This window comes from Dipodomys ordii, unplaced genomic scaffold (assembly GCF_000151885.1).
Source record: "Dipodomys ordii isolate 6190 unplaced genomic scaffold, Dord_2.0 Scaffold37, whole genome shotgun sequence".
Classification (NCBI taxonomy): Eukaryota; Metazoa; Chordata; class Mammalia; order Rodentia; family Heteromyidae; genus Dipodomys; species Dipodomys ordii.
This window is the reverse complement of record NW_012267253.1, coordinates 84224-107561: the sequence shown is the minus strand read 5'-3', so window position 1 is coordinate 107561 and position 23338 is coordinate 84224. Positions and strand designations below refer to the sequence as shown.

General features: G+C 43.0%; 1 protein-coding gene across 1 annotated transcript; it reads left to right on the top strand.

Moving 5' to 3' along the window:
* The first annotated feature begins 58 nt into the window (after positions 1-58).
* On the top strand, positions 59-23164 carry Cdc42ep3 (CDC42 effector protein (Rho GTPase binding) 3). The gene is made up of 2 exons (XM_013018029.1): positions 59-308; positions 21083-23164. Exon 2 carries the CDS (start codon positions 21319-21321, stop codon positions 22081-22083), a length of 765 nt encoding a protein of 254 aa, XP_012873483.1. The 5' UTR covers positions 59-308; positions 21083-21318; the 3' UTR covers positions 22084-23164.
* Positions 23165-23338: the final 174 nt, after the last annotated feature.

Sequence of the window (23338 nt, the reverse complement as noted above, 5' to 3'; positions counted from 1 at the left end):
CCCCGCCGCCCCGCCCTCCGCAGGTTCAGGGCGCTCGTCCCGCAGCCGCGCTCTCAGTCCGGCTCGCACCTTCTCTCCTCTGCCCGGCCCCGCGGTGCGCAGCGGGCCGAACCGATCAGAGAGACCGCCGGAGACCCGGACGCCGACCTGAAGCGTCTTCGTGTGGTCCCCGCGCGGATAACGCCGGGAGCACGCGCCGCGCCTGGATCTGCGCGCCACCGGCACGGACTGCGTGCGCCCGCGGGAGGCGCCGGTGCCCGGCCCCGGGGCTGGGGCTGTGCTGCGGCTGGGGTCCTCGGCGGCTGTGGGTAAGTCGGTGCCCGCCCAGACCTCTCGTCTACCTGCGCGCCTGTCCGCGCCGCCGGGGGGGCGGCGGAGGGGATGGCTTCCAGCGCTTGGTCGCGAAAGGCTTGGGAACCTCGGCGGGCGCGAGGAGACCCGGGCGCCGCCTGCTCGGCGGGGGTGCGGAGGGCCTTGGGGCTGTAAATGCCGCCGGGGGCAGGGGGGGGGTCGGGCGGCCCACGCGGAACGTAGAGCCTCCCCGCCCCCCCCCGCGTTGTTCCCCACCGCTTTTCAGGGTGGGACTGCGCGGCTGCACTGCCCCCCTTGGAACGGCTGACAGCCATTCCTGGACGCCCATCGCGTGTTTCCATCCGCGAACGAGCAGCACTGAGCTGCCGCGCCCCTCCCGTTGTATATTTGCACCCGGATGGCACATGGGGTGTACCCTGCACATCTGTGGTGGCAGCTACCCCCGTCCCCACCCTTGGGTGCCCTCTCCACGGGCGACACGGAGGCGAGGCTGCCAACCTACAGATCTGGCCGTTGCATTGCTTTTGTGGTTTCTTAACAGCTGAGCGTTTACAAGATTCCCCCCCTCCCCTTTCTTAGCAACTGTCTTGACATAGACGGGTATTAGACACAGGAGGAGGAATGGATTTGGCCATTCTTCTTCTTCTTTTTTATTTTTATGAATTACTATACTCCACCCCCTCCTCTCGCCTTTGAGAGGCATGTGTTTCATCTTATAAATAGAAAGTAGCATATTTTTTTGGCAGGACCTCCTTTATACTGTACCATCTAGGAGAGGTCAGTTTAAAAATAAATACGCACTTGAATGATACATTACTGAGCCGGGTTGGAGCTGGGACAAGCCGCGTGGATAGCATCATCAAAGCCCAGAGCACAGCTGTGTTGAAAGGAGTAAAAGCCCCAGAGTGGGCTCCGGCCAACACAGTCAAGTAATTACATTTTGTCTTTAAAAAATAAAAGTGAGTAGATTAAAATGAGGGTGGGAAAAGGAATGTCAGGAGGATTTAGAACATGAATCTTTCCAGCCCTGATGTATTTAGGGGAGTGGGCTGCTGCTGTGTTCCCAGTGTGCTGGGTGCTTTGGGAAGGAAACCGATGGACGTGTTAGGGAGACAAAGGTTCCTTCTCCAACTTGCAGCTCTTAGCTTCACAGTGAAGTTTTTGGCTGGGAGAGAGCTGAAGTACCGTTTTGGGTTTTTGTTTTTGTTTTTTTCTTAAGTACAAAAATTAGGAGGGGAGCAGATAACCCGATTTTAACAGCAAAGCCAGTTTGGGGATTTCCTCCCATAAAATAAAAGGCTAGCCAGGAAGCAGCAGAATGCCTTAAACTGAGTCAGCTGAAAAGTCTAAAATACAGCTTCTCTTCTCTTCTGGATAGTTCCAGAAGTCTTCTCTTTGACATCACCTGTAGTGCAGAGGGGTTGAGAATGAACTCCTTGGATATGTGTGTGACACAGACTCTTTAGAGCAAAGCACTCAGAAACAAGGGGAGGGGGCAGTTTGTGGATTATACAGCGCCATCTCATGTAAAACAAATGATACATCTTTCTGTAGTCAGAGGATGGTTGAAAATCTCTTTTCAAGGCTTCCAAAAAAGCATAGATTTCCCAATAGGCTTAACCCATGGCAGAAAACAGGACTACCTCCCTCCCCCCCCCTCCCGCCTCCACCCCCCTCAAGGCTCACAGATAAGAACTTCAGAGAAGTTTGGAAGCCTCCAGGGATTTCTGGCAATTTCTATTTTCCAGTGGTGTCATCTGCTAGAGATTTACACTATGAATTCCATGACTAGAACACAGTGCTAAGGGCGCCATGCCCCTGCAGACATGCAATAAGAGGAGCTCCCCTCTCTTAATCTGAGCCTGAAATTCTGTTCATAGAAAGGCAGCTAGAGTAGTGTTTCCTTTCCCCTTTCTATGTTTTTTCCCCTTCTTATTGTAAAGTTAAATGTGGTGTGAGACACCTAAATAGAAAGCCTGAACAATGATTGCAGAAGGGCTCTCCCCCAAGCTGGTTTGCCCTGTCTGCTCTCCAGCTTTTCCTTTAATGTGGTAGTTTGTTTTATGTCCAACATATTCACAAAAGCTGCCCGTTTCCACTTGTAAAATTCCTAGTATTCAACAGCATTGAGAGTAAGTAAAGTCACTTTAACCTGTATCACCCAGAGATTTTTTTTTTAACCAAGCCATAACATTTTTACAAGCTGTGTGCCCATTAGCTATAGCATGTATCCAGTGGGTAGAATACAATTCTCAAATCTAAACAGTCTCCACAAAGGCTGCTGTGACTTACTCTGTTTTATTTTTGCACTTTTAAAGTATATATGTTCTTGCTTTCGGTCTGATTTTATATAGGCCTAGGTCAATTTCTTTCTAACTAGAATATGGTTTTCTTCTAATTGATTGAATAAGAACTTAACATCTATTTTTAAATATGCACTATGTTTGCCAGAGAACAAGTATAGTTACTTGAAACTAGTGGATTCAGCCAGCCACAAAATCTCTCCCGAGCATGGAAGCCTGAGAATTGTTCAAGTATTCATTACTCCTGATGTAACAAATACTTTGGCCTGAAGTCTGAACTGAGTGCTCAGTGGTTTCTACCAATTATTCTATGAAAGAAGACTTGTTCATAACTCATCTTGTAGGTGTGGAGACTGAGGGCACACCAAGTTGTATTAGATGCCCAAATTAAGAAAGTAAATACCTAAATTTGTATATGCAGAATACTGAAGCTTCTGAAGTCAGCAGTTATTTGAGTGAAGGAGGGAAAAAAAATACTTTGAAGTTATTAAGTCCCTGGGTCAGACTAGCCTTATTCTAGGACTAATGCTTGTGTGACTTTGAGCAAGTGACTTTAACCTGTGTATTTCAGTTTGTCCATTGTAACATGCAGTGGCAGTGTTACCCTGAGTATTCAAGCAGTTGAACAATGTCATACTCATTATTATCATGCCTGCTCCCAATAGGCTTGATATATGGTTGATATTATCAGTGTTGCTTGGTTTTGGTAGGTACTGAACACTGGTCCTCTCATTTAACATTTGTAACTTTGCTTTGAAATGCATGGGAACGCCCTTCTCTTCCACAGGAGAACACACATGCACAACAGTTTAGTAACTTCGTGAGGATCACACAGCTCAGTAAGTAGTGGTAGCAGGGTTTGAACTCAGATCTGTTTCACTTTTCTCTAATGCCACACCCTCATGACTTGGAAGGAGGGATTGGAAAGCTATTAAGTCTCATTATTGTTATGGCTTTTGGCCTCTGGCAAGGAACTCATTTGTATAACTCTGTGAAGCAGTATCACCACCCAAAGGAAGATAACAGTAATTGCCACCCTTAGAGAATACAGTACGAATTATTTAATAACTAACATTGGCTTGGTCCTACATGGATGGTAGTAACCTTCTTCTACAGTGAATCCAGCATGAAACTGCTTGAGTTAACATAAGCAGTTTAATTTAGACCGAGAGATTACTAGGTACAAATATGGATCTCTGAAAGGGGAAAGAATGACATGCCACCACCAAAGAGAAAGCATTTCAGAGGCCAGGGATGTTGTAGAACTCTCATTATATCCTGTGTCCATAAGGCCTGGCCCGAAGTCCCTGACAACAACTATTACCCAGTGGAGAGAAAGGCAAGAACCACAAAGAGGCAGCACAGGAAGGCCTTGGGCTCTGTCCTTGCTGTATGGGGCCAGTAACAGTTCTGCACATGCCCTGGATACTGCTAGATAAACTTCTGGTGTGAAAGATAAAGCAAGAAGGACTTAGATACATAGAGAGTGTATGTGTGCACTCAAGACAGCCTGCCAAGCCTTCACTGGGAAGTCACCCAGGAGCTGCTCAAACTGTTCAGAATAGCTCAGGAACCATTCAGAATAGCTCAGGTTGCCTCAAAACCAGAGGTGACAGCCCTGGAGCTGTCCAACTCCTTTGGAACCTTCTCTTCTCTGTTCCTGCCTCCTCCTTTTAAACCACAAAACAGAACAATACTCACAAGAAAGAAAGTAGCCAAGTAGTTCTACAGCAGTAGTTTGAGAGCTCTCCCTTAAAATAATAATAATACAGCAAAAATAAAAACAAAAACCTTTAGCCTGGTGGATTATTTCAATGCCAACTTCAACCAGAGCTGAATAATAAACTTTGACAATGCCTTTGGTGGAAAAGCAGTTTTAAAAATTTAATCATACAGTTTTGTAATAGGAAGCATAGCATTGATATTGAAAAGTGACTTATTTCTGGATTTGAGTTTTTTGTTTGTTCTGCAGGGCTTTTATAGTTCAGGCTGGCCTTAAACTCTCAACCTTTTTTTTATCTCAGTCTTCTGAGTACTGGAGTTACAAATGTAGACCACCATGCTTGGGGGATGAAGAGACTCTTTCTAAGTCATCTAGTGAACTGTGAAAATTGGTGAGCTCCAAACTAGTGTTTGCTTAGTCGTTACTGTTTGCTTGTCATTAGTTAATAGTAGTTAATTAGAATCCCAAATTTAAAAGTAAAAGAAGAAAGGATTTTTCAGTGCTTTTGGAAATGTTTGCACATTTTAAAAAGTTAGGAGTGATCATATACCAATAGCTAGCGAATATGACTGCCTATACATGCACACTGAAAACTGAATCACCTCAGGAAATGGTTCTGAGGGAAATGATTTGGATGAAGATCCCCATCTGCAGGACAGGGAGTTACCATAACAGTGTTCACAGTGAGTCTCTATATAGAGATCGGGTCCAGAGTATCTTCACAGAGCAGCTACAGGACTGGTCTGAAGAAGATATACTCTAGTACATAAAAGAAGCTACATACTACAGTATATCTTAGCATCACTGGAACACAAGACATCCTTGTCAACCAAAAATGGTTGGTACAGGTATAGAACTAGAAGAGCATACCAGAAGATGTTGGCTGAGCTGGAGGCATGGCTCAAGTGGTAGAGAACCAGCTGTGAGCAAGAAGATGCCAACAAAGGTCTAGTGGTGCTGTGATAGGGACCATCCAAGGATAGGAAAGACTAGAGATTGGAAAGCTGAGGTGGTAATCTTAGCTCTGACCCAAATGGTGTAACATTGACCTCACAGGGTCTCTTTTCATTTCTAACATGAAACATTTGGTGTTAGATGATCTCAGATAATCTCTAGGCTAGAATCCAATGAGTCAGGATCTATGTCACCTATTAGCATAGTTATCATGCTAATAATAAGGTGAATCCCTAGTTGGAAGTCATTAGAGCAATACAGCTCTTTGGGAGAGCAGCCTGAGCAGGCTGGAAAGTAGGAACTTCAAAGGCAGGCCTCTATTTAGACAGCTTACACATTTGGGAATCAGTCATGTTCTGGTGACAACCAGAAGGTCATATGTGTAGACACATGATGCCAGTGATAGATCATTGTCATGCATTTAGTTGTAAAAGCCATGTTCTATTCAAATATATCATGACAATTTAGGCTTCAGACATTGTTAAAACAAGCAAAGGTATTTTGGGTGAAATGAAGTTTTACTGCTTGGAATGTGTTTGATTTCTTACCCTTTTAATTTATGTATTTATTTTAATTTTTTTTTCTTTCCAAAGGTCAGTTCAGACTTAGGCTTTTTACTCCTGCAAATAACAAGGCTCTATGCTTTTAGTGAGCAGCTGGCCACAGGCAAATCCCTCCCTTCCTTCTCAGAATGGTGCCTCTTCCCATCTGCAAAGAAGTAGGGAATTGGAGAGAAGCATGGTATTATCTAAACTTCTGGCTCTAAGTTTCTATTCAGATTTTCTTTTTTTCTGAGTATCTTGTGCCTTCTCCATTGTGCCACGTGGTGCATTTATAATAATCTTTTTTGGAGAGGGTGGAGAGATTAAGACAGAATCTCCCCATGTGGCCCAGGCTTGTCTGACGATGCACCACTGTACCCAGCTACAGTGATCATGTATTGATCCATGTGGATTCTTAATTAGACTATCTGGAAGGCAAGGCTGTACCTATTTTATCTTCACCTTTTCTGCTTTACAAAGGGATTTAGTTTTTTGAAATAGACAATCTCGCCCTATCTATATTACTAACTTTGTTCTCTAGCATCCTCTTCTAGTCAGCAATTGTTGTCTCATGTAAAACATAATCCAGTAAAATCATTTATTCCTTGGCTAAACATTCAGATTCAAGGGGTAGGTGGTCCTGATGGGCAGGATCATCATTCATTACTGTGGAAATAGAACTCCCACTGGGCCTTCTCAAAGTCTTTGCAGATGAGCAGTTACAATCTCCACCAAATCTTCTTGTGTTCTGATTGTAGTACCCAGGTGTCTACTTAGAACAGAGTGATTGTTTCTTAGTGTTGGCCTAGACCTTCTAGGCCACGTACATGGGAGTATGTTCATCTTATCTGCCTCCACACAACCAGGGCATCATTACTAAGACAGCACCGGGCCCTTCATAGGTCCTTAGTGGATGTTTGTTGTTGAATAGATTCATGAGTGGTCAGCCCTTGGGCTGGATGAAGGCTTAGGGAAGCCGTATCTCACTGTCTCCTGTATACAAAGTCCTAGCCTGAGTGGAAGTAGTTTCCTTGCTCTAAGATGACTTCAGGATGAAGCAAGCACTGTTTCAAATGTGTTTTGCTTGAGCCCTTGGGGCTCCAAAAGACACTGAACACAGCATAAAGAACCACTATACTAGTATCCTTTGTCTCTGACATGAGATGTAAATACATCTTGAGCACAGATAAGTGTGTAATCACTGTGGTCTATATGTGTGTACAGAGCAGGAGTTGCTCCTTTAGGATGGTATGGTAGAGGCTATCTGCTCCAGGTCCTCCCATTACAAGAATGCTTACATGCTCCATCTCTGTTTCCCTCCCTCCCTGCCTTACCTCTGGAGTTCCAACTGCCACCCAGACCCAATTGGGAATCTTCTTAGAGTGTCTTCTTACCTGCTCTTCACTGCTTTGGACTTCTTCTTCAGTCCCCACCCAGCTTCCAGGTTTATTTATTTTTGTTTGGTCAGTACTGTGCATTGAACTCAATGCCTTCCTCCTTTTACTTTGGTCTGTTTTTGATAGGGTCTTACACTTTTGCTTGGGCTGCCATCCTTCCTCCTCCTCCTCCCAGGTAGCTGAGATTACAAGCATGGGCCACTGCACCATGCTCCTCCAGACACACATGCCAAACTCTGTCCTTGGGACCGTATAGAACAATCATACTGAAAGGAAGTAACAGTGTGGTTTCTTTCTTCTCTCACACATCAACTGTGTGTGTGTCTCCACTTTTTCCACTTAGCTGCCTGCTCTTCTCTGGTGGCCTCTGGCATCTAGAGTCCTTTAGAAGGTGTGGTCCCCAGGTGCGTTCTAGGACTTATGCTAGTGGGTCCTGTGCAGCAGCCTTGGAGAAGCTATAGCTCTTTCAGCCATGGTCTCAATCAATGTCAGTTCACAGTAAGCTCGTGGTGAACTAAAATGCCCAGGCCACATCCTGCCTCATTCTGTACTTACGTGATTACATAATTAACTTTAGCCCAGTGCAAGACTTCCTCCTCACTCTTATTCAGTTTATTCCTGTGGTTTTCCTCCTCCCCCTTCCAGTCTGTCAAGGTAATTTTGGAGCCCCGTTTGTCAGTGGTACAAGGAGGCTCCCTGTGGGTCCCATGCTATCTTCCGATAAGGGCATCTGCTATGCCTTTCAAGTCAGTTGGCCTATCAGTAAGATTCTTCTCATGTTTGGCTAAAATCAGCCTTTGGTATGTAATCTACCCATCTAGCAACTCTCAAAAAAGAAAACCCCGTTGCTGAGTGAACTTATCAGTGCCTACTGAGCAGTGCTCAAACCTCAATTTCTTAAAGATATGATAGTCAAGTTATTTGGGAATGTACATGTGGTCCAATGCTTGCCTAGCATGCCTAAGGCCCCGAGTTTGATCTCCAGCACTGCAAAACAAATGAAAAATATCAAGTCTTTTCCTAGGTGTATTTTTTAAACAATTGTGTATACATTTTTCCAAGGCTCTAAAATATGGATGCTTGATCGGAAGGACTGAAGTATTTGTAGGACCTTGGGCTGTGACTTCATCAAGTCTGGGAACTCACATCTTATATGAAGTATAAAAATCCTTTCCCATGACTACTGCTCCACCTTGAGCTTCCCTTTTCTATAGAATGACTATTGTAATTTCTTGAGATTTCCTAATACATGTTAGGTCACATAGGCCAATTTCCCCTCTAACCAGTTTCCTTTTAGAAGGAAAGGTTAGAAGAGTGGGCTCATTGTTTTCTCCAGGACCTCTTTTTTTCAGTTGTACTTGACTATAGCCAGGGGAACTGAATCATTCAGGGAACTGTGTTGTCAAATTTGCCTTGCGTCTTAACTCTCTAAGACTCTATTTTGAGTCTTAACTCTCTAAGACTCTATTTGCACATTCCAGACATGGATAGAAGTCATTTCCCTTTTCAAAAGCTTGTCTACAAATATTTGTTATAATCCCAAAGATCTGTACCATCTTGTAAAATCAGTCTGGTTTGTACTGATACTCTGTTAAGATTGTTACCGTGCACGGATGGGGGGAAGTTAAAATGCCTTACAGATGGGAAAATGAAAGAAAGCCTTTACCACCAGAAAACAGATGACAATGTCTTGTTAAATAATTTTTGTTTTTCCTATAGGACTTGTAGACAGACTCCATCATGTATTTTCAGCAGGGCAAGCAGGCTTGAAGAAGAAACTGGTCAAAGCTGTTAAGTTTTCTTATTGTTCATTTATTCCATAAACATTTACTCAGTACCTCCTGTGAACAAAGATCATTCTTTCTGAACTGGGTATGGTGTATATCTGTAGCCACTTGGGTGGCTAAGGCAGGAGGACCACAAATTTGAGGCTTAGCCTGGGCTAGACCAGAAACATACTAAGCTAATAACAATGAAAAAGATCTTCTCTTAGATGACAACCTACAGGGTGGCCAGTGTAGTCACATGCTGGCTTGTCATGGCTATAAAGGTGGGCCTGCCCACAGTAAGTGAGGTGGTTACTGGAGGATTCTTGATAGCTCACTGTGGGATAGTTTGGAAGATAAAGTAGGAGAGAAGAGATGCACAGGGACAGATGAGGATCAGAGACTCTGATGTGGCAGCACAGTGAGGGATAGAAGTAAGGTGGAGGCAGTGGGGTAGCGGAGGGGAGCCATAATGAGACATAACTATGGAGAGTGAGGTAGGAGGAGGAACCAGCATGACAGTTGGGTTTGGGATTTGGATGACTTTCTGCCAGTTACCAGGAGAAGAAAGTGGAGAGGGCATAGGCCCTGTCCAGGCAGAGGGAAGAAAAAAATCTTCCATCTGCAGAAGAAAAAGTCCAGTGCTTCTCAAACTCTAATCAGGGCCACTGTTTATTCATTTGTTTCAATGTTCAGTCCATCATAATAATACTACTGTGTACAAAGAAGTAGCAGTTTGGCCACATGTAGCTCTTATGCAAGTTCAACTGGTTACATCTCTCAGACTTATTCATAGTCTGTTCTGTGGAGGAAAAAAAAGTTACTGATCATATGTTTCATTGTTATAGCAATGGCAAAGCATTTTCAAGAGTTTACTTCTTAAAATGTATTCTCTCTCTCTCTCTCTCTCTCTCTCTCGCCAGTACTGGGCTTCGACTCAGAGCCTGTGCACTGTCCCTGAGCTTGTTTTTGCTCAAGGCTAGCATTCTACCATTTGAGCCACAGCACCACTTCTGGCTTTTTCTGTTTATGTGGTACTGAGGAATCTAACCCAAGGCTTCAAGCACTCTAGGAAAGCACTCTGCCACTGAGCCACATTCTCAGCCCTTCTCTATTTTTTAAGTTGTGGGTTTCAATTCAGTAAATCTTTATAAATGCAATATTTCTTGATCCAGTATATCTTGTTACCCTTCTATTTTTCTCCCCCATCTTTTCCAGCTCCATACAACACACTCTCTCCAGTTATGTGATTCTATTTTCACAATATATACATTGAATATAATTACTAAATTGGCCATCTTTCCTCTCGTTCGTCTGCCAAGAGCTTATTTTTAATTTCTGTATTGATGGATCCTGTGTTGTGAATCTGGTCCATGGCCCCACTTAGAGCAGCACTGGTTCAGCCTTAGGTATGTCCACAGCCACTTGCCAGTGTGATTGCAGGGGACAGACAATCCATCATGAAACTCTGTAGACAGGCCAGTTTAAGGCAGAGGTGTAGCCTTCTGTCAGAATTCGGTATTTTAGACTTTGAGGACCACATACAATCTGTCTCCCAGTTGCTCAACACTCATCGTGTGGGGCAAGAGCAGCTATACTCAGGTTTCTCAACTACTTTTCTCAACTAAGTTTGAAACGAGATAATCTTTTGATCTGGTGACAGTCTTTGAGCAATGGAAGGTGCCAGTAGCACTTCTCACCTCAATCATGAGAATCAAGAATGTTTCCAGACATTGCATTATGACACCTGGGGGTGGCAGGAGGCAAACAAAACCACCTCCAGTGAAAATCATTATGCTGTAGGCAATACTTGAGTGAATGCTCATTCATCCATTATGTGTTCCACTGAAACTTTATATATATGTACATATATACATATCTGTGTGTATATGTATGTATGTCTTTGAGCAGCAAGATGCTAGATTTGACTCACCTACTACAGTTTATAGATGGGCAGAAGGAAAACTAAAAGAGCCTATTCAACAGAATTTAAGGCCTTTTGTTTTTGAAGCCTACAAGGAGGCTCTGTAAGTGACTTACCAACCGAAGCCCTCGTTTGTAGCACCTTTGTTTACCTTAGTCTTTTTGAGCCTTACTATTTACCCAGAGGCATTAGACATAAAGTCACAAAGCCAGAAAACAGGAAAATGACAAATTGCATAAGCTCTACACAAACCCTAAGAAAACCTCCAAGACAGGGAGCATGGAGGCTGGATTACGTGAGGTGGCTTAGAGAAGACTTCCTCCAGGAAGGAAGTGACTCTGAAGCAGGTCTCAGAGGATGTGATGATTCGTGGCTGATGGTAAGAAGGTAGGAGAACATTCCACCTCAAGAACTTGGAGTTCTTAGTTTCAGAAAGTTAGGAGGGAAGTGAAATGTCAATAGCAAGGGAAGGGAGCTATTGTCCCTGGTGAAAGCTGTGTGATTGTCACATGCATGTGCTTCCTCTGAGAGAAGAATTAGCGGCACTTATTTTCTAAGAACAGGATGTTTGTTTTCTAACTTGAGGCTCAGGAGACTTTTTTTTTTTTTCATTTTAATCTTCTGACCTCTACTATAAGCTGAAATTCCATTTGAGATTCTTTTTGACAATAGCAGAATGACTGAGAATTCATAGTGAGTTATTAGAGTTGGAGGCTCAAGTGTCTGGGACCTCTCTTTTATTCACTATTAGCGTCTGACAAAGCCGAGTTGGCATCTCTGCCTGTCATTGCTACTGAAATCTCAGTGCTATAAGATGTTAGGTAGTGTCGGGTGCTGGTGGCTCACGCCTGTAATCCTAGCTACTCAGGAGGCTGAGATCTGAGGATCGAGGTTCAAAGCCAGCCCGGGCAGGAGAGACCCTGAGACTTCTATCTCCAATAAACCACCAGAAAACCGGAAGTGGCACTGTAGCTCAAGTGGTAGAGCACTCGCCTTGAGCTGAAGAGCTGAGGGACAGCGCCCAGGCCCAGAGTTCAAGCCCCATGACCGACAAAAAAAAAAAAAAAAGATGTTAGGTAGTCTTGGTTTGCAGTTCTTATGTGATCAGGTTGACAGTAAAGCTGTGGCTAGAACTCTAATTGCTCCATCTTTGATTGACCTGAGATAAAAGCTTAAGCTGAGATTATGTCCTATGAGATTACAGTCCAGGTATTATGTGCGGTGATAACTTGTTTGGCTATCTTAGAAAGCACTTAGATATTAGCCATTACTTTTCACATGTGTCCTGTATCATGATGCAAATTCTAATAGGTTAATGGATGTAACATCTCTGAACTTGAAGTTAAGCTGCATGCCTTATGTTGTGAGAGGAAGAAAGATAAATGTGCCCATTCATGCCTACAGAAATACTGCTTAGAGAGTATATTCGTTCATTCATTCATTCATTCATTCATCAAATGTGTGCATATAGGCAAGAATACAGTTCATACAAGGGAATCTGCCATGGAACTGGTGAAGAATGGAGTGGCCACTGCTAGACAGTACAAATACATACAGTGTTGGTTTGATGCAGGAACTGTGTATTCAGCCCATTCAAGGAGTAGTGGTGATTGCAGAGTGCTTTACCAGGATGGAAGGATAGAATGGAAATCCCTATCTTTGTCTCTTCATCCCACTGGGGAAATGGAGTATTCAGAATATCTAAATTTGAGGATGTGTCTGTCATAATGCAAAGGACTAAGAACATGGCCCTCAAAGTTCACATGGAATAAGAGTCCCTAATCTGGATTTGTGGGTACCTGTCAACTTACTTTGGATCATTTGAGATATATATATCCATTCTTCTGTTTTGGGGCATCCTGGTTTACCCTGTAGCTTAGCTGTGGTGAACAGGGTTGAAATAAACATGCCTAGCTCATGTTTTTGGTAAAACAGTTAACTGACCAGGCTATGTACATTTGCAAGATGAAGCTAAGTTTGATCATTCTACTATTACCACAGTTGGGGTTTTATATTGGAATAATTGCTGACTGAAATGTTAGTAGTTCTTCTTGTGAGCAACTAAGCAACTTCTCATGTTCTGTGTTTTTGGAAAGAGTTTAGAATGAATATCATGGCTAAATTTTGCTGGAAGTCAAAATCAATTCCTGTATTGGTATAGTCTCACCCTAAGACAGATACATTAGCTACGGTGTATGTGAACAATTCACAGCCATGGCCTTATTAGATTCCTATCCATCAAAGAGGAGTGCTGCCTGGGTGCTTCTGACCAGCCCTGAGGCTGAGTCCTATGTTAAACCAGTCATGCAGAATGAACCAGGCATGAAAAAACTTGCCTGCACCTGCCTCAGTGTAACTGTCAGGAATCAGTGTCCATGCTGGATCCTCCCCATTAACCTACTTTTATAGAGAAAGGCCCTCATGACCTCTCTAAAACAGCACTGGGACTCAGTGGAATGGGTGTTTTGCCATCCAGTTTTGTTTCTAAAAGATCTTTCAGATAGTATAACTAGGTGCTATCAATGTGAGGAATGAATACAAATGAGTAGTGAGTCTTATATGGAATGTATGGGGCCCAATATAAGCAAGGTTGTAAAAGGAAAGTAAATACAAGCTGCAGCTGAGTCATAAATGAGAAGTCCACTTACAAGTAATTGAAGGTGAGGAGGTGTATTAGACTTTCTGAGTAAGTCCATAAAATACAACCTACTCAGTCTGGTAAAGATTTGTACAGTGCAGCTCAGCTGCACTAGCTGTCTTGTAGCATATAGTTCTGCTATCAGTTTAGAGGATATGAGGAGAGGATAAGAATCTAAAAATAGAAAAAGCATCATAACTTCTCAAATGAGTGGAGTGGAACAGACTAGAAATATGAAAGGCATGCTCTTCAGGATGTTTTTGACTGAGTGTTCTCTGGTTACATTGAATTCTGCCTTAGATTTTCATTTAAGTTCAGTATTGGATTTCTAACAACTACCATTTCTTTCACCTAGAATTTTAAAGTGCTTTTTTGTCTATCTTAGACAAGCCCTCTCACAGAGTTTACAAATCATTAACAAGATTTCATACACTGAAGTAGTAACTTCAGCTTTCAGATACCAGAGGTTGGCTATTCATCTCTATATTAGTCAAAACAGCTGAATTTGAACAGAAAGCCTTTTTAAAAGATGTTCTATAAAGGCAAACACCTTTATAGTCTATGGGAATATAAACATATAATATTTATATGGGAATGTGATAAGGGACCATAAAGAATTAGCAGTGATAGTGTTTCTGCACGAGAGGTTAACACCATTGTTTCAGGTACATTAGGGAAGCTCTTCCCCATGAAGCCCTGCCCACATCCTCATTTTCATGACCTGTTTGCTGCCCCATACCACTTCCCTGGCAGTCCATTCCATTTTTCAAGAAATCTGTGTTGCTCTTTGGAGAAGCCTGAATCTGTTTGCCCTAGGGCTTTCTAGAACAAGCTAATCCCTTTTCCCAGAGAATTAAATGAATCCCTCAGATCCCTAAAGATTAGTTTTCCCTCTCTGTTTTCTTTAAGCTGTTGTAGTATTTTTCAGCTTCTTACTGAACAAGTTCAGTTATCCTCCTTAGAACATGTGGGAACATGTTCTTGGTAGCCTTTATCCTTTCTGAAGTGTGAAACCCAGCCACCAATATAGTTTTCTGGGGACTGAGTTCAGTGGACTACTTTCTTCTAGTTGATAGAAGAGGGAAATACTCCAGAAATGATTGGGGTTTGGGATGTGGTGGAAAGAGGCATCATCCTTCCTTAGGACTGTTGGTTCAGACAGGAAAGAATAACTTAATGTTTTTCCTGGCTGAGTGCTAGGAGGAAGGACGCATGGCTACACTGCTGGGACAGAGGATGACATGATCACTAGTTGGGATACCCTTCAAGGATGTGATAACCAAGCCAGAAAGGGGGAGGAGGAGGCAGGCTCACTTCCTGTAAGCAGAAAGGAAAGGACCTCAGGTCCCTCGGGACTGATGTGGGCACCCTGTCTCCCCACTGTCTCCCCACCTGCCATTTTCACACGTGTGTTTTAAATTAACATTGCAGGCTATTTTGCAGGATGCAGGGAATTTTTTGTTCCCATTCCACAAAGAATCTAAAAACAATTAGTAGACAAACCAAGCATTCCTTTCTTAAAATAAATGGATTTTTAAACCTTACCTTTTATTCTTTTTAGAACCCCGTGAGTTGCTAGTACAGTCAACTCTGAGTCATTCAAGAACTGCTTTTTTTTCCCCCGCCCCTTGCTTTTCCTCACTTTTTGGCTGTTGCTCTGTTTGGATATTTTCAGCATTATTTTGTTTGTCAAAGGGATGATAAAGAAATGAAGCCAATCAGGCCTGGTGGCTGTTAACTCCCAATACTTAGGAGGCTAAGGCAGGAAGAGCATGAGTTCATGGCCAATCTGGGATGCATAGCAAGATCTCATCTCAAAAAAAAAAAAGAAACAAAGGACTACTTCAGGTTTTTTTCTTAATATTGCTGTGATCATTTTTCATTGTTTTCACTGTCATTTATATTCAAGGCAATCAATAATGAGAATTGGTTAGCCTGGTGCAGGAATGAAAACCTAGCCATCTGCCATTCTTACCCAAAGTGTGGCCTTACCTTCCTTTGAGGTCCTCTGTTTTATGTCTTGACACACTTAGATTTCTCACAGATACTTGTAATGTCATGTCCATCTACAGCTGGTTACTATGTGCTAGACTGCCCCTCCCATCTGAAGAGAGGATGCTAGCGGGCTGGACCCCTTTCTTTGGCAAATCTTACTCTCCAGAGACTAAAACTAGAATGTTTGTTTTCCAAGGAATGTGATTTCCTAGATTTCTATTATTTTATATGTCATCTAATAGGGGAAGGGAAATAAACCATAATTCATGAGCTGAGAGAAAGGGATGCACCGTCATGGAGAGTTCAGATTTCAGGGATAGGGAAGGGTTTTTTGAGGAAGGTCCATGCATCGGAACCATTTTCCCATATGTCTTTTAAGATATCAGGAAGATATTAGGAGTGACAACTAACTAAGGAAAGTTGTGACAGAGGAAGTAAGATACAGACCAAGTAAGGAGCCTTTGACTGAAAAAAGGGTAAAGACAGAAAAGCCAGGGACTGAGTGTGACTGGCCATTGACTAAATGGCTAGATGCCCCAGACTTCATGCTGGTGTGAGTCTTGACTGATACACAGAGCTGTCAAGTCCCTTTATTTGGCTCAGGAAGGACAAGAGAGGGCTCGTTCTCCCACTGCTAGTCTAATCATTCACTTCTGGCCAATTGGCTATCTTCTGGCCTTGCCGTCTAGCTCTGATTCATCCACTACTCTGTCTACTGCTACAGTCCTCAGCGGCACAAGTTGCCATTTCTTAAAATAAGGAAGAGGGACAGGACTTCATGTCCAGGCATTCAGAAACATTCCATCAAAATCTTGTCCATCAGTGTCACCCCTCCCAAGTGAGAAGCTGTGCCTTGAGCCTGGGCAACTCCATTGGTGTGCACACTGATGAGGGTGCCCAGCCTGTGCTCTAGGCCTCTTGGCCTGTTCTCATTGCCCATCTGACTGAAAACATTTTTATTCTAAGATCTTTCCTATCCTTCAAAGTACAAACTGATGCAGCCTCTTTGATGATCTTTCCCTTACCATGCTGTGGTAAAAGGACCTTGTAAATCTGAGGTCATCATCCAGATGTGGCTTTGAAAAGAATACCTTTTCCATAGAAATGTTTGTGTGATGGTTAGCAATTCCCAGATCCCACAGACTTTGCAGGGTCTAAACAACATGAAATCAGCTTTTCAAGAATATGTGGTGTGAGCCCTGTGCAGTTATCGGTTATGTTTTAATATTTTTATATAGCCAGATAATTACATGTTAAAAATCCAAAATCACTAAAGGAGATATGGAGAAAGTTCCTTTCTCATTCTTGCCTGTCCTCTTCATTCACTCCCCCTTTTTGAAGGCAAATACCATTATTAACTTCTTGTGTGTGCTCCCAGAAATACTTTATGGATGTAAGCCAATGCAAATAGATTCACATACTTTTGTATCTTTTATTCCCTTTGGATATGTGTGTGTGTGTGTGTGTATACATATATATAAGTATATATATATATATATGTGTGTGTATACATATATATATATATATATATATACTTTCCATATGATGATATTGAACACTACATTTTCCTCTAGCTATAAATAGCATTCATTTGGATGGTATGTCTTAATTCATTTAACCAGTCCTCTGTATATGGACATTTGGGTTGTACCTAGCTCTGGGTTCTGCTTGTTTAGACACCTGAATAATGTTTCCTGGTCCCTCAATGTGGTGTGAAATCAAGTCCAAGAACATGGTCTATAGGTGAGAAGATACTGTCTAGCTGCCTTCCATTGAGGTTGACTTACTCATGTTCCCACAGCCAGTGTGCCCAGAGCCTGTTCCCCATCCTCCTCAGCCCAGCACACAGGCTCTGAAGTGTACTCACGTCATAATTTGAGAAATGACTGGATTCCCAGGGAGTATACTCCCTAAACACGTGGCATGATCTCAGATAACATAACATGAGGTCTTGGTAGATGATTCAACCCCTGTGCTTCAGTAGTGTCTCATTTGTAAGATGGGTACATTAACATATTAGCAGCCCCACAAGTTCTTGTGAGTGAATGAGTACATATGGGAAGTTAGAACAATGATGGCACAAAGAAAAGCCAATGCTTACTCCCAAGATTATATGTGTATGTATGTCTATACATGTGTGTATGTGTGTGTGTGTGTGTGTGTGTGTGTGTAAATGCCCACTCCTTATCTGTAGAGAAGCCACCCACCCTGTCAGGTGTCTGCATAAGCAACGGCAGAGGTGAAGTTGAAAGAACAAGGGGAAATGGTCTTGAAAGGACAAAACCCATGGAAGCTTTGTAGATATGCCCTGGCTGCTGAGCTAGAAGAAGAAGGTAATGGGTACAAGAACCTTGGTGTACTGGACATTAGCTCACCTCCCTGGGATCAACAGAATCCATGAGCTGGGAGAGGACAGATGACACAGAGAGTCCTGGTCAAACCTGCTAGGCGCCTCCCACCATCACACAAGCCGAGGTGGCTTGTGTGATGAGGTATCTGAGGTATCTGAGGTTGTAAGACTAGCCCTTTGCCCCGAATTTCCTTTCTTTTCTTCTTTTAAACTTCCAGTGCACTTGGGGAGCTTTTAGGACTAGAATATAGTAGACACCTCTAAACTTTTAAGCAGTAATAGTTTGTATGTCCTATAACATATCTGGCTCTTTGTCCCCCTTCCCCTTTTTCCTTTTACATTTAGTCTTATTATTTCCAACCTTTGTCCCTTTGCCACTGACATAAAATCTACCTTTCCCCAGGCTGGAGGCCTCGGGGCTCACTCGTGTCTAGAGATTGGGGGAGAAGCATCTTTCTTCCTCCTCCTTCTTCTCACCACCCCAGATCTTTATTTGGTTACAGAGTAGATGTAAGTGACCCAGGCAGAGTGGCAAAGAACTACCCTCTGGCTGCCTCTTCTTGGGAGGTTGGAAAGAATAATATGGACCAAGTTGTGCTGGATCCTGGCCTTACATCACCCCGCTTCACCAGCTGACCCCAGGCAACCCTGACTTGTAGTATCTTTCCATGGCAGCTGCCATCCTTGCCTTGTGTGCCAAGGCCTCTGCTTCATGGGCAGCCGTTCCTCAGGGCTGCCTACCACCTCCTATGGTCTCCTCAGCCCAGCAGGCTGTCAGCTGTCTTGTGGCCAACGAGGCTGGAGAGTAGTGCTGGGTTGCTTGGCACTTAAGGGAAGGAACTGCTGATATTTTAGCAAGAAACCCGGGAGTGCTTTTGTTTCTTGTGTGGGCAGGTCCAGGGCCTTGACCTCAGGGCCTGGGCTCGGTCCCTGAATTTGTTTTTGCTTAAGACTAGTGCTCTAGTTGAGCCACAGCTACACTTCCTCCTTTTGAGTGGTTAATCTGGAGATGAGAGACGCCTTGACTTTTCTGCTCAAGCTGGCTTTGAACCTTGATCCTCAGAACTCAGCCCCTTGTGAAGCTAGGATTGCAGGCATGAGCTGCCCGACCTACTAGTTTCAACTTTTGTTACTAGGATAAGATCCAAATAAGAGCTAAAATTACGACTATGAAGACCCACAACCCCGTTGCATTTGGCAGCTCCCTGGTTAGCCTGTTCTGAAGAGTAAAATTGCTACATGGACCCCTCTCCACATCTGAAGCCACAGTGGGTATCTTCCATTTATCCTTGCTTCCCTTCTTAGGCTTGCCTGGCTAGACAACATGCATGTCCACACACTGAGACGCTGCTGTTACCTTTGCCAGTGGGTGTTGGAGCACAATCCTTGTCACCTGCCACTGATAAGTATATTTAAAACTCTTGGTGAAAGGAAAGAAATATGGGGAAGATGCAGATGGCCTCCAGCTGCTACAAAACAAATGTAGCAAGCCACTATCTTACCCAGCCCTTGTAATACTGTTGTCAGACTGTGTGGCCAGAGACACAGAAGAGGGAGATTGCAGTGAAGAGGAGGAATAGTTTGGCTTGTGCATGTCATCTGATGCAACTGAAGACCTGGAGGATTATTTTCAAGAGAAAGAGCGTGTGGCATCTCTGGAGCTTTCTTCTAGCTGTTCTTCATTGCTAATCTTATAGTGGTTGTAGGGGGAATGGGTTTTCTGTGCTGCTAAAAAACTTAATGGCTTGCATCAACACCTATTGATTATCTCATCATTTTTGTGAGTCAAAAACTGAGCATGACTGAGAGTCAGGGTCTCTCTGTGTTGGGATTAAGGTGTCTCACTGGAGGCTCAACCGGGGCAAGTTCACTACCAAACTCCCTAGCATCCTTAGCAGAAGTCATAGTCATAGCCTTTCTCATAGTATGACAACTTACATCCTCAAAAATGGCAAGAGGAATGAATGGTCTGACTGTCTGTCTGTCTCCTGTCTGTCCCTCTGCTGCTCCCTTTCCCTCTCTCCTCTCTGTTTTTTGGGATAAGGCCTCTATGTGTAACCCATACTGGCCTCAAACTCATTGTCTTCCTATCTCAGCTCCTTGATTACTGAGATTACAGGTATGTGATGGTGTTAGCACACCTCCTACCCGCATTGGCTCAGATAGTGTCTTCTGTTACATAACCTACATGAGGCATGACATACCTTTGTACAGAAGCAAGTCCCAAGTTCTACCCACAAAGGCAGTAAACCGGCAAGAGGCAGATGCTAGAGCTACCTTAGAATCACACCTACCACAAGCAGAGGCTACAAGCCTGACCAATAATGTTTTGAAATATTGCTAAATGAGAGCCCCACTGTGTTATATCTGTTTTTGTGAGTGATTTTTAAAATTTCTTTGTTTGGCCCTACTGAGGTTTGAACTCAGGGCCTAGTGCTTCTAAATAGGGGCTCTACCATTTGAGCCACACCTCTCCACACCTATTATATCCTGTCTGATCATCATGTTTTGTCTTTGGAATGAAGCAATTTTGTAGTTTTCTTTCCATCTCAAAATACCTCAAACCCTGAAATTCTCACCATGCTACAATTTGATTCCAACATTTAATTTTAATAAGGTTGCATTAATCTTGTTTTAGCTCAGGGGAAAACAAAAGGTTTTTTTATAAAGCACCAAGAAAAAGAGGGACTTAAAATCCTTAAGAACTTGTGAAACATGACCATAGACACAGTTTTCAGAACATGTCTAAGATTCTTGTCCTCTCCTATTCACTGCTCACAACATCTTGTTTTTAAAAGGTATTTTGTTCTTTTGCTTTGGTGTGAACACCAGCAAGACTAATACTGTTTTGTTACTGAGTTCTTTATATAAATAAGATCAATGCATTTAATCAAATAGTCTTAGAAAGGAACTGGAAATACCATTTAGTAAGTGATGAGTATCCAAACCAAGCCTTAATGGAAAGCATCCTTGAAGATCTGAGAACAGGTGAAGAGTCAAGAGGCTTAAAAAAAAAATCACTGTTTTTTTTAATAATGCTTATCTGAGAAGGAACAGGATAAAAGTGGGCTTTATGCAGGTCTGAACCTGCCATGATTTACAGCCTTTTGTGAAATAGGCAAGCCTGAGTAGTGCAGAAGGATGGGAAGATCATAACTTCTTTGTTTTTTTCCTCCAGGTCTCCTGGTGTTGTGGAAGGAAGCAGATGATGTAACCAGCCTCCAGGAAGCCCAAGGTTGCCAGAAGCTCAGCAAGGTCTCGTAGACCCCTGTCATTTCAAAGCCACTTCTGCAGCCACTTGATAAAAATGGTATGACAGTTCCTAGCAAAAAGAGCTTTCCAGAAACGTGTTATTACCAGTGAAGAAAGTAGCCCTTTTCCCCTTTTGTGAAAGAGACATTCGCAACTTCCAAAATGCCAGCCAAGACCCCAATATACCTAAAAGCTGCCAACAACAAGAAGGGAAAGAAATTTAAACTGAGGGACATTTTGTCTCCTGATATGATTAGTCCTCCCCTGGGAGACTTCCGCCATACCATCCACATCGGCAAAGAGGGCCAACATGATGTCTTCGGAGACATTTCCTTCCTGCAAGGGAACTATGAGCTTCTGCCTGGGAACCAGGAGAAGGCGCACTCGGGCCAGTTCCCTGGGCACAGCGAGTTCTTCCGGGCCAATAGCACATCAGACTCTATGTTCACAGAAACGCCCTCCCCTGTGCTCAAAAACGCCATCTCCCTCCCAACCATCGGAGGGTCTCAAGCTCTCATGTTGCCACTGTTGTCACCAGTAACATTTAATTCCAAACAGGAATCCTTTGGGCGGCCCAAGCTGCCCAGGCTCATCTGTGAGCCTGTCCTGGAGGAAAAAGCTCAGGAGAAGAGCAGTTTGCTGGAGAATGGGACAGTCCACCAAGGAGATGCCTCCTGGGCCTCCAGTGGTTCAGCATCCCAGTCCAGCCAGGGCAGAGACAGCCATTCCTCCAGCCTGTCGGAACAGTACTCCGACTGGCCAGCCGAAGACATGTTTGAGCATCCTGCCCCCTGCGAGCTCATCAAGGAAAAGACTAAGTCTGAGGAGTCCCTCTCTGACCTGACAGGTTCCCTTCTCTCCTTACAGCTGGATCTTGGGCCCTCATTTTTAGATGAAGTGTTGAATGTCATGGATAAAAATAAGTAACAGCTCTTTTCCTTCAGAGTAAAAAGGTACCAAAATAAACAACACCCCTCCCCCCACACACATTCAACTAACCACAGTTGAAGAGAAAAACTTCCCTGGCTATTTTCTTTTGGTTTTGGTTTTTCTTCTTGCAATTAATTATGTGATACATTTTCTTAAAACAATGTTCCTGTTCCTATAAGATATTTTTTTACCTATCATGCCCTATTTGCAAAAACAAGTTAGAAAGCAGCAACACGGAAAACCTGGGCTGGCACTAAGAGGAAATGAGTCAGAGCACATTTTCCGCAGGCATTGCCGATCAGCTCGCAGTTTTGGTGTTTTCTTTTTCCTTGTTGTTTATTTGTAGACATGTAAGAAATCTGGCTTGGCCAGGAATTGGCTCTGGCTATGAAAAGGCTGAGAGAAATTCCCCGAGGGGCTTCACCATTCTCCAGCATTTTCTGAACAAGAGGAAATCAAAATGCATTTAACACCTACGCCTTTTTTTCTAGACTCTTTTGTACAGTATATTGTTTGGGTTCACCGTGGGCAAATTCTCACAAGTGTTTAAACTTTCTGTGTTTTCACATTTGAACAATTTAATGGGATTTGGGGATTTTTTTCTTGTAGTTCTTATATATTCCTGTATATTGTACCTATATTGCAAACTTTTGACTGTCAGCTACATGTTGGTTAAGACACAAGCAAGGTATTACTGTAACTAAGTTATTTTTAAAGTTAAAATATATTTTTATGTGCCTTTGGCTTTTTATTGCAGAGTCTACATTTTATAGATAATACATCAAATGTCATTTGACTTGTTTCCATGGGGCTCCACTGTAAGCTGTGTATATGTGTATTTTGAAAAGCATATTTGTTATCAGCTTTATTTTTTGTTCCTTCATCATGTGTTAGCATACTTTTAACAGCAGCCAATAATGGACTGTAAGATATAAAGGCACAGGTTTGCTTTTGATGCTTTTGCAGAGACTGTGACCTATACCATGTAATGTTATTTGGAAATATGGGTATTTTAGTACAGTACATACTTGGATTTCCTAGGTACTTCATACCACACAATAAAAGTAAATGTTAAAATAAACTTGCTTGTTTATAGTAATAAACAAGGACATGGAGAATATTTTAAGTCTAGCTAGAAAAATTGCTTCTCTAAAGTGGCCTAAAACCTTTCAAGTAAGGTCAGAGATGATTCTCATCATCTACTCTGGAACTTTTACTTCTTTTAGTTTTGAGATTCTTGAAACTGAGGTCC

Coding starts and splice junctions, on each gene's coding strand:
- Cdc42ep3 (XM_013018029.1), top strand. CDS start 21,319: ATGCCAGCCAAGACCCCAATATACCTAAAAGCTGCCAACAACAAGAAG.